At 40.4% G+C, this 15,626-nt stretch overlaps 1 protein-coding gene across 1 annotated transcript; it reads left to right on the forward strand.

The window, feature by feature from the left end:
• The first annotated feature begins 1,050 nt into the window (after positions 1–1,050).
• Positions 1,051–12,197, forward strand: LOC148216795 (vomeronasal type-2 receptor 26-like). The gene is made up of 6 exons (XM_088134718.1): positions 1,051–1,244; positions 1,813–2,104; positions 3,562–4,392; positions 7,907–8,134; positions 9,554–9,680; positions 11,293–12,197. Exons 1-6 carry the CDS (start codon positions 1,051–1,053, stop codon positions 12,195–12,197), a joined length of 2,577 nt encoding a protein of 858 aa, XP_087990844.1.
• Positions 12,198–15,626: the final 3,429 nt, after the last annotated feature.

A 15,626-nucleotide genomic window follows, 5' to 3' on the forward strand; every position in this document is an offset into this window, starting at 1 on the left:
CCATCCCAATGGTCTGGAGAAAAGAGCACACAGGGTTAGGGGTAGGGTTAGGGTTAGGGTTAGGGTTAGGTGCCATCTTCACATGCAACCTCTTCTACCCCAACTGCAATACTATGGGAATAATTTGGAGGATGAGATGGAAGGGAATTCAAGAGATGGTGGTTATAAAGGGCCACAGAGGGCCTTCTTCCACAATAGTCTTTGGGTGTGTTGAATAGCTGAGATGGTCAGATTGATTGACTGGGAGCCTGAAAGAAGCTGTGAGAAGGTTTGGGGAGAGGTCCAGCTGAATACCCTGACTTATCTGTAAAATATTTATATTTATCCCCTTGGCCCTAGAGTGTTTACTTCTATGATGCTAACATTAAATTAAAGGCTGTGAAAGAGGCAGAAGAAACTAAGCTGGCAAAGTACTGGCTGTGGTTTCAAAGGGCAAAGGAGGGCAGATATGACGAATAACCCAGCAATAGAGGATCCATATCTTTTTTCTGGTCTTTTCTCTCTATGTGATGAAAGCTAGAAGAAGAGAGTGGGGGGGGAAGAATGGGCAACAAGGTGGATGTGGCAAGCATCCATTGGAGATGTTTTCTAACAAAGCTTTTGTCAAAGTTTACAATCCCTTCAGTGTTTCATAATGAAGCATGACAGGACTCAGGTGGACTTTGGCAAACATGTTTTCTCCTGCTGTGCACGCATACATGCAGGTGCCAAGCACGTGTACAACTTTTGGAGATGATAACATTTCTATTGTAATTATCAAAATCACTATAATTGCCACTTGTTATTTGTTTCTGGTGCCAAGATCTTTGAAGGTTTTCAGGTGTCCTTTGAAGGATGATGGTGATGCTACTCAGAATCACTAATAATTTCTTGACTAAATCCAGAAAAAGAGTTGTAGATAATTATACCCATGGCTACTATGATTCAGGCTTTGGATTCCCATAAATTAGGAGCTGGGGGGGGGGTGTCAATCAGTCTAGAGATCTGACATTGTTTCGTAAGTACTAAAGGTAATCTTCCTGCAAAGTCAATCTATTTTTTTAAAAAATGATGGTTCTGCTATTACTGCTTTATTTGCCCCTTGGGGTAGCCACAGTTCAAAGACCAGGTCAGTCAAGACTACAAATGTATCCTTATAACTATTACCAACTGGGAGATTACCTCATTGCTGGCATCATCCCCACAAGGACAGCTGTGTATCCAACACATACTTTCAGATCTGATCCTTCCCGAGACTTCATCCCGTAAGTTGGCTTTCACCTTGTCTTCTCCAATTTAGCTCTTGCTTGGCACAATCAGCAATCTAGATTATTTTTTTCCAGTGGCAGTAGACTCTTAGTTCCCAGTTTTGGGGGGAAAAAATGCTTTGAAATAGGAGAGAGGTTACAAAGTGAAAAGAGACAATGCAAAGGTTCACATGGGGATATTAGTGAAGTATAAGCTAATGGATAAGATTCAATCCATGTGGTCACTGAGAGTTGACACCAACTGGATAGCACTGCATCAGTTGGCTAATGGCCCTTATTTCCATACACAATCCTGCTTTTTGACACCTATTCTTGGAAAGTCGCTGTCCACACTTTACTTTTCACTGAGATTTCAGGGATGCTGATATTTTCAAAAACTATCACCCAGTGTGACCTCCTCTTCAGGCATCTTGGAGCTAACTTATCTGGGATGAAAACGTATCTGTTTTGAAGGAATAAATCCAGGGAAATTTTCAGGACAGTGATATTTTTAGTTGAAAGAGCGAGCTTAAGAAATAGCATTTAAATTGGCTAATGTCCCGTTTATATTTAAATTTGATTCTAGGTTAGTGGAAAGGAACTTCCAGCATATCTTTGCCATCTTATTGGCCATAGAGGAGATCAATCAAAACCCCCTGCTGTTGCCCAATATTAGTCTTGGCTACAATATCTACGAAAATTGTTTCAGCACAAGGATAACCTATGAAGCCACCATAAATTTACTTTCTCCTGGCTGTTGGATGGTCCCTAATTTCAAGTGTGGAAGGGAAGACAGCCTCCTGGCTGTGATTCAAGGAGGGGACTTTGAAACCTTCTTTCAGATGGCAACCATGTTAAGCATTTACAAGATCCCCCAGGTATGAACAGTCCTAGGAAGCAAGTAGACTGAGCACCCAGGGAGTCCACATTTCAGTGGACCACTTGCACAAACTCTGCAAAAAATTTGAAAAACAATATTGTATGGATCCTCTAGAGCTCTTTTCCTTGGTTTTTATTTAGGTCTGCCTCAAGTAGGTTGTGCTATTTAAGAGTATGAGCTCACAGAATTTGACTGGTGGCTCTGGACATCTATCAGAAGAAGAAAGCCCATTTAGAATGGAACTCTGAAGGATCTCCTTACACCTATTTCACTGAGGCCCAATAAGGAACAAGGAGAGGAAATCTCCATAAATTGTTCTTTTTAAGAATGATGGGGGAAAATAATTTCTACGCTATGGATTTGGTTTCAGAATGTTTCTCTGAACTTCATTTGGTACTATTTATTAAATATTTTCAGACAAGTAGCTTCCACAAACATCTTGCCTACAACTCAACTGATATAAATATATTTTAAAACAATATCAGAAATATGGAAGAGGGAGAAGTGCATTTGCTCTCAATTTTTATATTCTGCATGCTGTGAAACTATGTAAACTGGAGTGTGCTTCAAATGTTAAGTTTTTTTTTTTTTTTTGCAATATGGTTTACAAAGTTAAATATTTCAATAAACACACACATCAAAATATGTAGACTAGGGGGAAATATGCAAAAATATTTGATTACAGAAGATCATTTGTAAAAGTGACCATATATGAAAATGCAAATATTAGGAAAAATGTGTTGCCGTTTTCATATAAAACATATATGAGATAGAATAAATTTAACAGAATTAAAAACACAGTCCAGACCAATAAACAAAAAATACAGAGCAATTCCAATTTTAAAAGTTCAGATGAGCAATAATAAGGAATTGAAGTTTGTATGGAAGATTTCCTTTTGGTACTTTTCCAATTCTAATCATGACTTGGTATGCAAATTGTTTGCAAATGATTGTAAATCTATGGCAATTTTATAGGGATTTTTGAAAAACATTTTAAGCATTGAAAAAATGGCAGACAGATGGGGTTCATTATCTTTTTGTGTGATATTCTAACACTGAATATATTGTTATTTATTATCCCGGAGCTGCGGCTACAAGACAACTAATATATTTTAGAGATTAAAAAAAATGAATAGCAATGAAAAATATACTGAAAGACAACATATGCATTCATTTATGACTGTTAATTATATTTTTGTAGTAAAGTCTGATACAGATCTGCTCAGAAGATTTAGTTCAATGGTCCTTACGGGATCTTTTCTGGGAATAAGGACCCCAGAACTAAGCTGGACATCTACTTCCTTCTGAGTAAAGTTGAATGAATCCAGAGAGATGGACTTTTGAATAGCCCTTGATCAGACTTCACAGAGAGGCTAAAACCATTTTAGATGATTTTTTTAAAGAAAAGCCTGAATGCTATTTTTAACACTAAGCATTGATTCCTTTCCTCACTAGCTCACTTATGGCTTTGTTAACCACATTCTGAATGATAAAACCCAGTTCCCTTTCTCTTACTGGATGAGCCCAAAGGAAACCCCACAATACCTGGGGATCGTTAAGCTGCTTCTGCATTTTCAGTGGACATGGATTGGACTCATTGCCCCCAGACATGATGGTGGAGATTGGTTTATGAGGACCATTGAGATGATGGTCTTTGGGAGTGGAATCTGTGTAGCCTTCACATTTAGGATTCCACAAATTCATATTAAGAATGTTAATCATTTCTATGAGGATTTCTTACATTTCGTTGCTCTCCTTACACACTGGTCAGGCAACGTGCTCATTTATTATGGGGATCCTGACTCAATGCTTCTGTTGCCTCATATATTGTATAACATTGAAGAAGACAACCAAGCCCCTCTGGGGAATGTTTGGATCTCCACAGCTTTGTGGGGTTTCACCTTAAGCACAACTTTTGGATACTGGGACATCAAACCCTTCCATGGAGCATTAACCTTCGCCATTCAGACAAACCAAAGATCCAAATTCCATGATCTTATTTTGATTCAAGATGAATATTCCCTTGAATCTGTTTGGTCAGAAATATTTGACTTCTATGATTCCAACTATAGATTGTCAAGGAAGACATGGAAAAGGGGCTTTGTGAGAAGAAACATCCCCCCAGCTTGGCACGAGAAAGGAATGTCTCCTGAGAGCTACAATATCTATCACGCAGTCTATGCTGTGGCACACGCCCTCCAGGATATCTTCACATCTTTATCTAGCCATGTAGTCATTCCAGGAGAAGACAAGGTGGATCTTCCATACCTTCTACAACCATGGCAGGTAAGGGTGACTTCTGCTTAAGTTACAACTGAAGTGAATCTTGCATTTTGGATAGGTTTTCTTTTCAGGAATCATTTTATTTCACTCCAGCTCTGGGAATTTCTTCAGCCTGCCATTTGCTTCCTACCTAGCTGGGAAGTCTGGAGTTCACTGTTAGAGAAAACATGTGGTCTGCATGCAGATAGCACCAGACTTGGTCCCTGTAGATCCATTATTTTAAAACAAGTAGGTGTTTGGGACAACCCTTCTTCATCTGCTGAAAGACCTGGAGAGTAGTTCCATACAGACTCTATTGCCCTCCTGTGCTGCTGATCATAAATCTCAAAATGCCAGTGTAGCATCACCGTTTGCTGAATATTTGGAGAGTTGTTCTTGTGTAACCTGGAGATTGGGAAAGGCAGGAATGGATAGCACTGGGCTAGACAAAAGCTGGTTATGGCCACGTATAAAAATGTTTCCCAAGACTTGTTCCGCTATGGGAAGGGTATCACAGGCTTACATGGATGAGGATACACATGATGAAACATGAGTTGTGAGATCATGGTGCACATCCGGTGACTTGCACATCCTTATCTAGCCTCTTGGTAGTTGCAAGAGAAGAGAAGTTTCATCAAGTAAGAGTGAGCTCTACTGAATGTGAGAGACATATATGAAAGGTTTATGTTGCAATGTCAGGGTTCATCATTTTTTTCTGCACCAGTTCATAGCTGACACCTATGAGTGGGAACTACTTAAGTCAGGTTGTGAGCCAGGACATGAGGGTGGCATCAATCTATTTCTTAACACGTCATGCGAAATAAAAGTAATTGAAAAGTCATTTTTTTGCACAGAAGATTTTTCCCACAGCCTCTCAATAACCATGTTCATATGACACACTAAAGTCACACATCAGCCAATCATATTTTAGCCCAGGATGTTGGATGAATCCAGCCTGTGTGGTTAGGTTATGGCTTAGCATCAAGCAAACTCAGAAACTGTTCAATTTGCATTGGTAAGCTTTTGTTTGTTTGATGGATTATTGTGTTTTATTTAGTATTAGGAGCCAACAAGAATCTTCTATGATTGAAGCAGAAATAGAAAGAAAGAAAGCTAATTATGTCAACCCATCATTCCGTTAACCATGTGGAAGCATCTGAAGGAATATCCAGGATGTCTGAGCTGATATTTCCTGACCAGAAAAGGGATTTTGGTGGCTGGGAGACACTGTAATGAAACATCTACAGAATGTCCAGTTGTTGTAGAAAAGGCAACTTCATGCTGGGGTCATTAGGAAAGGTACTGAAAATAAAACTTCCCTATCAGAATGCACTTGTAAAATATGTCCATATTTGGAGTAGTATGTTTGGTTTATTAAACTTCATCAAAGATACTATGGAGAAGGTACAGGAAATAAAGCTAGAATAATTTCCTCATGATGAAAACATCAGGGCTAGCCTTATGCTGAGTATGGCAGCCATTTGAAAGAATGGCAAATTACCTTGGTATTTCTGGTATGTTAAGGTAAGGGATAGATAGAGAGAGGTGCTTATGAACTTTCCTGCCTCATATGCTAATATTGGTTCATTTTAGACCTAACAGTATTAATATTTTTTATTTGGAATGTGCTTGTATCTAAGAGCAGCACAAGACCTACTTTTCCCCATAATAACCTGTGAGGTAGAGATGGACTGGCCCAAAGTCCTGCAGTGAGATTTCAGGGTAGTTTAGAACCTGGGTTTCTCCACTCCTAGTCCAGCACCTTCACCACTGCCCCACAATGGCTTCTGGCTGAGAGGAAGGATTGGACCAAAATCTCTCAGGGAGTTTCTGTTAATGATGGGGGACTAGACCTGGGTCTCCCCATTCCTAGCCCAGCACCTTCACCACTAGACCACACTGGGGCTTGGACTGAGAGAGAAGAACTAGCCCAAAGTCCCCCAGAGAAGGTCCATGGCTTATGGGGGACTACAACCTGGGTCTCCCCATTCCTGGCCCAGCACCTTCACCACTAGACCATACTGGGGCTTGGACTGAGAGAGAAGAACTAGCCCAAAGTCCCCCAGAGAAGGTCCATGGCTTAAGGGAGACTATAACCTGAGTCTTCCTGCTCCTGTCCTCCCTATACCATACTGGTTCTTATGCACCCTGTCTCAACAGATGCCTTTTGTTGCTGTGATTCTGGCTGTGAAGGAAAGGTTGCAATCTTTAAAAGCTGTTTAGCTTAAGAAAAAAGGTTAGTACACAGGGGCATAAGACAGGTGCATAAAATCAAGCTTGGTGGGTTGTGAAAAGAATGGATGGGAAAATGTTTTTCTCCCTCTCTCATAATACTAGAATTCAGGAGGCCGGGCAGCAGAGGTGTCCACAGGGTTTATAAATAAATAAACCTGATCCTTTGGGTGGGCTGGCTCTCCTTCTCTGTGCCTTCTGTAATCTTTCCTGAGGTACGGTGATACCTGTACAAGGGCTTGTGATATCGACAGTTTTACGTTCAGTCTGTTTCCTCAGAGTTATTCCCCAGCATGAATCTTTCCGGTTTGCAGCAGCCCACACTGGGTTGTCATTTTCACTGCACCCTCCTCCACCACCGCTGCCATGCTGAAATCCATTTCCTGTTTGTACCCACAACGTTAGAAAAGTGGCGAGAGAGTGGGAAACTTCGTGGGCCAAAGAGCCCTGAGATTCTACCCGGGTGATACTTCTTGCCCCATATGACACTTTTGCAAATTCAGGGGAATCACTCACTGGGGCAATGTGGGCATTTTACCTCAGCATCCGGTGTTCTGAAGGGGGAGCCAATCTCTTTAACTGGTACTGGAAATCGATTTGAATTCAAATACGCTGATATGCAGTAACCCAGCCCTGCTAAGCCTGTAATATCAGAAGGCGCGTATCGGTCAGCACTGAAACAGACAATGTGAGAAGGACGCCTGAGAAGATTATTATGAAAACAGCATATAAAGTTTATAAAACAGTTTATAAAGGATAAACCCAACAAAAGGGCAACCATTAACACATTACAATGTACGGTATAAGAAACAAACTGAAGATTAAACCTTCTATTGTGTCTGTCCATCTATCTATCATCTATCTATCTATTATCGATATCTATCTATCTATCTATCTATCTATCTATCTATCTATCTATCTATCTATCATCTATCTATCTATTATCAATATCTATCTATCTATCATTATCTATTATCAATATCTATCTATCTATCTATCTATCTATCTATCTATCTATCTATCTATCTATCTATCTATCTATCTATCATCTCCTATTTTCTATCTATCATCTTCTATCTATTATCCATCTATCCTCTCTCTCTCTCTCTCTGTAATCTATCTATATCTGTGTGATACAGTATTAAATCCGCTGGTCTTATAAATCCTTATAAAGACTTGATTTCTGTGAGTGGCTCATGTTCCAGAGAAAATTATTGCAGATGTATTTTCCTGACAGCACCATAGTGATTTACCTGATTCTTTTTTGGGGCGGGGTGTGTGTGTTGTATTACCTTTCTCATTCCAGCTTCACCCTTTTCTGAAAGCTGTCCACTTTAACAGCATCATCACAGAGGAGGTGTTTTTTGATGAAGATGGGGAGTTTGTGGCCAACTATGACATTGTGAACTTGGTTGTATTTCCTAACAAGTCGGCTGTAAGGAAGACCGTGGGAAAACTAGAGACCCAGGTCTCTTCAGGTCTAGTGATGAGCATTGAGGAAGAGGCCATTGTGTGGCCCAGCTGGTTTAATCAGGTGGGAATCAGACTTATGCTTTACAAAGACATTTAATGTAGTAGTTAAAGGTGTGAGTTGAAATTCAGGTGGAATTCATCAAATAACCTTAGTCAACTGCTATCTCCCTGGTGTAACCCTTTAGGGGTAAAGTAATATTGGGTGATTATAACCAATCTTATCACATAATTAACACAAAATACCTTGATTAGGCCTACCAAATGTAGGCAAGCTTCTTTGTTACTGAGAAGATATGGGAGACATATTTTGCAACAGCTTGAAGTTTAAGAGCTAAATAGGATAAGCTTTCATGGATCAAAATCCATTTCACAGGGCCAGCCCTACAATTAGACATGGGAAAGTGGCTGTTTCATGCAGCAACTACTTGAAGCAAAGGTTGGGGGAGAGAGCTGTGTGCCATGTGACCTGTTTTATGCCCTCTGAGCAAGCCTACTACTCCCTTCAGTTGTGGAGGAAGATGCTGTTGGATTGTCAGTGTTAAAATTTGTATATAGTGTTGAAGTTTGTATACAGAGCTCTAAAATCTGGACAACCACTGGATGGCCAGAAAGAGACACAGAAAATAGTAAGCCAAACATTGTGGGTAAACAATGAAGCCCTAGATATCTAGAAGAGACCTAGCAGTCTTAGGCTTGTAGAATATACAGATAGTCCTCACTTAGTGACCACAATTGGGACCAGCAATGTGGTTGTGAAGCAACGTGGTCGCTAGGTGGAAAATCATGTGCTGCCATGGGCTTACAACCTCACTTCCCCTTAGGTTATTGAGCAAAGTGATGTGGTCACTAAGCAAAAAAAATCACATGACTGTGACTTTTGATTTTACTTCCACCTTCTGTTTTAACTCTGCTTGTTGCAAGCGGGTTATGCAGTACGTGAACTGCGACCATGTGACTGTGGGACACTGCAATGGTCATAAACGCAAGGACTGGTCACAAAGTTATTTTTTTAGCATCGTCGTAACTTTGAACGGTTGCTGCATGAGGCAGTTGGTAAGCAAGGACTACCTGTATACTGATCCTTTTAATTAAAAACCCAGAAGTCAAATAGATGAAGCCAAGTACAAAATCATGATTCAGTCAGACTACCAATATTAAGAAATAAGCAGCCCAGTGCCCTTGAACATATGAAGTGAGAGGTTGACCAGAACCAAGCTCATAAATCCATTCATTGTCCCTCTGCCCAAAAACAGATTCTTGATATTCTTTTAAGCAACACCAGTTGTTCCTCTTCAGCACAGAATGGTCCAGTACTGCATTCCTCACTGTGGGGACTTTCCAGTGTGTTGGACTTCATGCCTCATAGCCCCTAGGCAGTGTGGCAAGTCAACTGGGGATTGTTGATACGGAACCCTTCAAGTTTATTCGTACAAATAAAGCGCAGATCCTCAAGCACTGTTGTTTCCTTGATGCTCTTCAGACAAGGCCTCATTCTGTCTGTACTGAACGCTGCCACCCAGGATACCGCAAGGTGATCCCTGAAGGACGCCAAGTGTGCTGCCATGATTGTGCCCCATGCAGAGAAGGGACAATTTCTACCCAAACAGGTAGGTTGCTCTGAAGGCATGGCGAGCATCGGGTGAGAAAAGGCAGATTCACTGAGATGTTTTTTCTCTTGGCCTTACACCAAGTATAGTCGCCTTTACAAATTCAAATCCAGGAGTGTTTGGATCAAAAGAGTTTGTACCCTAACTTTAAATGTTAATATTGAGCACTTTTGATCCTGTGTAGGGACCCAAATGCTCCAAAGAAGCCCCAGTTAGAATCTTTCTCCTGGTGCTGCCAGACGGCTGAACTTTTTATGACTGGCATTAGTTCAGAAGAGAACTGAGGCTGTGTAAAGCATTTGAAGAAAGCAATTTGGCACACGGGCACAAGAGAAAATAAAAATGCTGGCATCTCTTGGAAAGCTTTGTGTGGCCGTTTTGCCCACTTGTTTCTGTACAGCTACTTGGCTGGTGGTTCCATCAGAAGTGCTGCCCACCATAAAGTGTATCAGAGGAGGTCCTGTTCCTGGTCTATCGATCAATCAATCGATTATGTGCCATCAAGCCGTTTTCGACTCCTAGCAACCACATAGATAGATTTTCTCCATGACAATCTATTCCCAAGCTGGGTTTTCAGGTCTTCTAATGGTGTACTCATCACCACTGTAACTGAGTCCATCCATCTTATAGGCACTATCTGAAGCAGGGGTTCCTAAACTTTTTGCCATCACACCTCCCTTTAGTGTAATCTTAATGTATACACCTTCCCTAAAAATCCAAACACCAAAATGAACACAAACGAACAATGAAAACAATACAGTGAAACTTTGGGAAAGGTAGATTTCTCGTAACAATGTAAAAGGCTTTTCACACCTCCCAAGACTCTGTCTGCATCTCCCCAAGGAGATCACAGTATGGGAAACTCATACTGGTCTCAAGCATACCTCCTCCTCCTCCTCCTCCTCCTCCTCCTCCTCCTCCTCCTCCTCCTCCTCTTCCGTACTCTAGCCATTGCAGCAACATTTAACTAAAGTAGCTGTCAAAAAGCACCTGATGGAAAAACTGAAAAATTGCAGACATACTGTACTATTATTTTACCTTCACAGCTCTAAGAGATTATTAAATACATCACAGGATTGGGAGATTTATTTATTTATTTATTTAATTTGTATGCCACCCATCTCCCCCAAAGGTCAGAAGCTTCCATTAATGGCAAATGCATACGACATATACTGAAAACATGGATGAATATGCTTCAATTTCCCTTAATGGAGTGGGATGAAAGATGTTGTTATGCCAGGACTTGTAGCAACTTTGACCAGGGCACTGACCTGTTTTTGCACTTTCTTATTGATTGACTCAAGATGTTCTTTGCATGCTTCCAGTATTTTGACATGAGTGGGCATAAAACCATTGCAATTAGCTTTATCCTGCTGTGTGAGAGATGAGGGGTGGAAATGCCAATGACATGAAAGTGTCCTCTGCAGTCTGTTACATTAGTATTTCCTCAGCAGTTTTCAATCTCTGGGTAGAGCTTCTTCTGTGAGATTCCCATTCTAGAGTTTTGATGCTCTTTAAGAAATTGCAATAAAAGGGAGAAGAAAGGAGAAAATGTCAATTATGGTGGAAAAATATCAGGAGGTGGAGTTACTAAATATATTGTGTTTTTCAGATACAGATGATTGTCATGAGTGCTCTAAAACTCAATATCCAAACAATGGCAGAGATCAATGTATCTCCAAGATTATGGTCTTCCTAGCTTATGAAGAACCTCTGGGAATCACTTTGAGTTTCTTTGCCTTGTGCTTGAGTCTAACTACAATTCTGATTTTAGGAATCTTCATTAAATACCTGGACACACCATTGGTCAAAGCCAACAACCAAAAGCTCACCTACACCATTCTTGTCTCCCTCCTGCTTTCCTTCCTGTCCTCCTTCCTATTCATTGGCCCTCCTCAGAAGGTGACTTGCCTTCTGCGCCAAACCTCCTTTAGCATCATCTTTTCAGTTGCTGTCTCTGCTGTGCTGGCCAAAACTCTGACTGTAGTATTGGCATTCATGGCTACAAAGCCAGGAAATAGGATGAAGAAGTGGCTGGGGAAGAATCTGGCGATGGCCATTGTACTTTCTGGGTCCATTATTCAGTGTGGCATCTGCATGGCTTGGGCTGGAATTTCTCCTCCCTTCCCAGAACTTGACACAGATTCTCAGATTGGACAGCTTGTACTGCAATGCAACGAAGGGTCTGTCACCATGTTTTACAGCGCTCTTGGCTATATGGGCATTCTGGCCACCATCTGTTTCACTGTGGCTTTCCTAGCCAGAGAACTGCCAGGAGGTTTCAATGAAGCCAAATTGATCACCTTCAGTATGCTGGTCTTTTGCAGTGTTTGGGTCTCCTTCGTGCCAAGCTACTTGAGCACGAGGGGCAAATACATGGTAGCTGTGCAGATCTTCTCCATCCTGGCTTCTAGTGCTGGGCTAGTGAGTTGCATCTTCCTTCCCAAGTGCTACATAATTGTATTTCAGCCCCATCTGAATACCAAAGAGCACCTAATGATGAGAAGAAGAAAGTAATAGTTTCAGAATATATTCCGTGGTGAAGGGTTTTTCAGTGAACCTTCTACTGTTGGGAAGAAAGCCAACCATTGGATTATGAATGCATGAATGAAACCACCAGCAATTTTATAACCACAACGGCTCTTCTTTGTAATATTTAAAGAATGACACAGTGCCTTACTATGACAAATTAAATTCTGATCATCATGGCAGAGAGGACTTACTATTTGTTGATTTATTACAGATTGTAAAGTTTCATGTATGATATTCAGATCTAATAAAATGGAAGTTACTTTTCCTGTTAGGAACACACTGACTTTTCCCGCTACCAGAGAAATAGATCTTCCCACTAGTCATAGCATGCTGTTCTGAGATTTCCAGTGACTGTAAGTATGGTGGGAGAAAAGAGTGGGGCAAGTCAGTTGTTCACAATGGAAATGCACCCACACTTTTCCAAAATCCTATGCCAAAAATTCTGGGTCAACATTTTATTTTATATTTTTTTGGTGCCCTCAAGTCAGTCTTAACTCCTGACAAGTCCATGCAGTTTTCTTGGCAAGATTTTGGAAATGGTTTGCCATTGCCTCCTTCCTAAGGCTGAGAGAGTGTGACTGGCCCGAGGTTGACTTCATGCCTAAGGAAGGACTAGAAGTCATCAAACTGGCTCAGTATTGAACATACTTGTATTTGACTCATTTGGAGTTATTTGGAACAACAAATTCAGGCTTTTTCTGATCGTTTGCTATCCTAGCAAGAAAAGGATCTTCCCAGGGTTTGGATTTTCACCTGTTTAAGACACATTTCCTGAATGTTTAGATTCAAGCTATATGAACTGTGTTTTCATTGCTTTTTCAATCTCTGTTTAGAGACTAGCAAAGAATAATGAAGAAGGCAGAGAACTTTAAATATGTCATTTCTAGGAATAATTTATTTGACTAGCTTTACATTCAGTCTAACTCCCCATTTTTGTGTTTTCCAAGCCTTCACAATGCAGTATTTCTTTCCAGTCACTTGTGTGAGATGAGTAGCTATATAAATACAATAAATAAATACAATAAATAAATAAATAAATAAGTCAGTCAGTCAGTCAGTCAGTCAGTCTTAATTTTTAAAGATTTATTATTATTTGAATATTATAGACTCAGGAATGTCTAGAGTTCTATAAATCACTGCTTTTTCTTTCTTGCTTGCTGTTTTAAACCGGCCAATAGCTGAATGTTGCACCCTTTATACTTCTACAAATTAATTTCATGAATTCACAAAGATTCCTTTGTTCCCACCCCTCACAAAAAATAAGTCTTCACATAATGTGTCTGAAGCATAATTTGAACCTGACTCTCAAGTGAAAACTGAGTTGATTTATTTGATGATCCATTGGTTTGTTTTCCTGGCTGTCCACAGTACTCTCAGGAGTCTTCTCTGACACCAAAGTTCAAAGGTGTCAATACTCTTCCTATCCTGTTTCTTCAAAGTCCAACTTTTGCTTCCACAGAGAATCCCATGGCTTGCAGGATTCTGATCTTTGTAGGTATAGACACATCACAGCATTCAAATATCTTTTCCAAGCCTTTCATGGCTGCTCTGCCAAGTGCTAGTGTGTGGCGTATTTCTTGACTGCTTGTTTTGCATTTTTGGCTATCAAGGTTGTGTCATCAACATAATACAGGTTATTGATAATTCTTCTTCCAGTTTTAAAACCACACCCATCTTCTTCCAATCTAGCTTCCCTTAATATATATTCAGCATGTACTGTAGGTTGAATAAATAAGGGGAGAATATGCAGCATTGTTGCACTCCTTTGCCAGCCTGGAGCCAGCCTGTTTCGCCATGTTCTGTCCAAACTGTGGCTTTCTGATCTATGTATAGGTTTCTCATGAGGACAATGAGATGTTCTGGGATTCCCATCTTTCTAAGCACTTTCCACAGCTTGACATGATCAATGCGTTTCTATAATCAATGAAGCACATAGTGAATTCTTGTTGGTATTCTTTGGCTTTCTCAATTACCCAAAGTGTATCAGCAATAAATGTCTCGTAAAGCCAGCCTGAACATCTCTTCTTCCATGTAGGGCTCTAATCTGCATTGGATGATCCTAAGCATTATTTTGCTAGCATGTGAAATGAAGGATATTGTATGATAGTTTCCATACTCTCTTAAATCAATCTCTCTCTTTCTCTCTCTCTCTCTCGCTCGTACTGGAATGTAGATTGACCTCTTCCAATCAGTTGGCCACTGTGTCGTTCTCCAGATTTGCTATGATAGCTTGGATAGAACTTTACTGATTTTTCTTCTGTTGCTTGTCGTATTTCAGAACTTGCTGTTGCCTTTGAATTTGGTAATCTGACTTCATCTCCTAGCGCTAGAGGTTCTTGTAAGTAGGGAATATCTTCAAAGGTATCATGGATGGTGACATTTCTGCTATACAGTATTTTAGTATACTCCTTTCATCTTTGTTTAATCTTCTTTGAATCAGTTACTGTCTGTCCATTGGCATCCTTTAGGATGCCAATTTGAGGTTGGAACCTCCTTCTGTGGTTAGAGATCTTTTGGAAGACTTTCCTTGTTTTTCCACCTCTGTTTCCTTCTTCAGTGTCTATACAGATGTTATTGTAGCACTGCATCTTGTCTCTTTTAACAGCTCTGTGAAAATTTTGTTGTTCCTGAGATTTTTGTTTTTCTTGGCTCTGGCTTCTCTTCCCTTCTTGGCAATTGGTTTGCTCTGACATCCAGTTTGGTTTCTTCTCTTTCTTCATCTTTCGCAGTCTCTTTTCACATTCATCTTTAACAACTTCTTTAAGCTTATCCTGTGGTTCTTCTGGTTCTCTATCAATGAAGTTCAGGACTTCAAAGCATTCCCAGATGTTCTCCTTGAAAATGGTGGGTATATGCTCAAGATCATGTTGTGGAAACTGGTTGGCTTTCTTCTTCTTCTTTAGCCTAACTTGGAATTTATCTGTCTGTCTGTCTGTCTGTCTGTCTGTCCGTCCATCTATCTATCTATCTATCTATCTATCTATCTATCTATCTATCTATCTATCTATCTATCTGTCTGTCTGTCTGTCTGTCTGTCTGTCTGTCTGTCTGTCTGTCTATCTGTCTATCTGTCTATCTGTCTATCAATCAATCAATCAATCATATTTATATAGCTGCCCATCTCACAGAAGGTGACTCTGGGTGGTATACAACAATTAAAAAAATAAATACATTAAAACAATTACACATAAAAAACTGTAAAAACACACAAAATAGGTGGGGATAAAATCAATAAGGGAGCCATCATAAAATCTCCCCAGTGCCCTGGGAGCCCCAGGCCTGGTCACATAGCCAGGTCTTAAAGGACTTGGGGAATGTTAAGAGGGATGGAGCTAATCTCACTTAAAGGGGGAGAAGATTCCACAAGGCGGGCACCACAGCAGAGAAGGCCCACCTCCTGGGGACCGCCAAGTG

Source organism: Python bivittatus, unplaced genomic scaffold (genome assembly GCF_059951505.1).
Source record: "Python bivittatus isolate LINGU-HERP-01145 unplaced genomic scaffold, Pbiv_v1 ctg000080_np1212, whole genome shotgun sequence".
NCBI classification, from domain to species: domain Eukaryota; kingdom Metazoa; phylum Chordata; class Lepidosauria; order Squamata; family Pythonidae; genus Python; species Python bivittatus.

Coding starts and splice junctions, on each gene's coding strand:
- LOC148216795 (XM_088134718.1), top strand. CDS start 1,051: ATGGTTCTGCTATTACTGCTTTATTTGCCCCTTGGGGTAGCCACAGTT. Junction 2,105..3,561: donor GCATTTACAAGATCCCCCAG/GTATGAACAGTC, acceptor TTTCCTCACTAG/CTCACTTATGGCTTTGTTAA. Junction 4,393..7,906: donor ACCTTCTACAACCATGGCAG/GTAAGGGTGACT, acceptor TTCTCATTCCAG/CTTCACCCTTTTCTGAAAGC.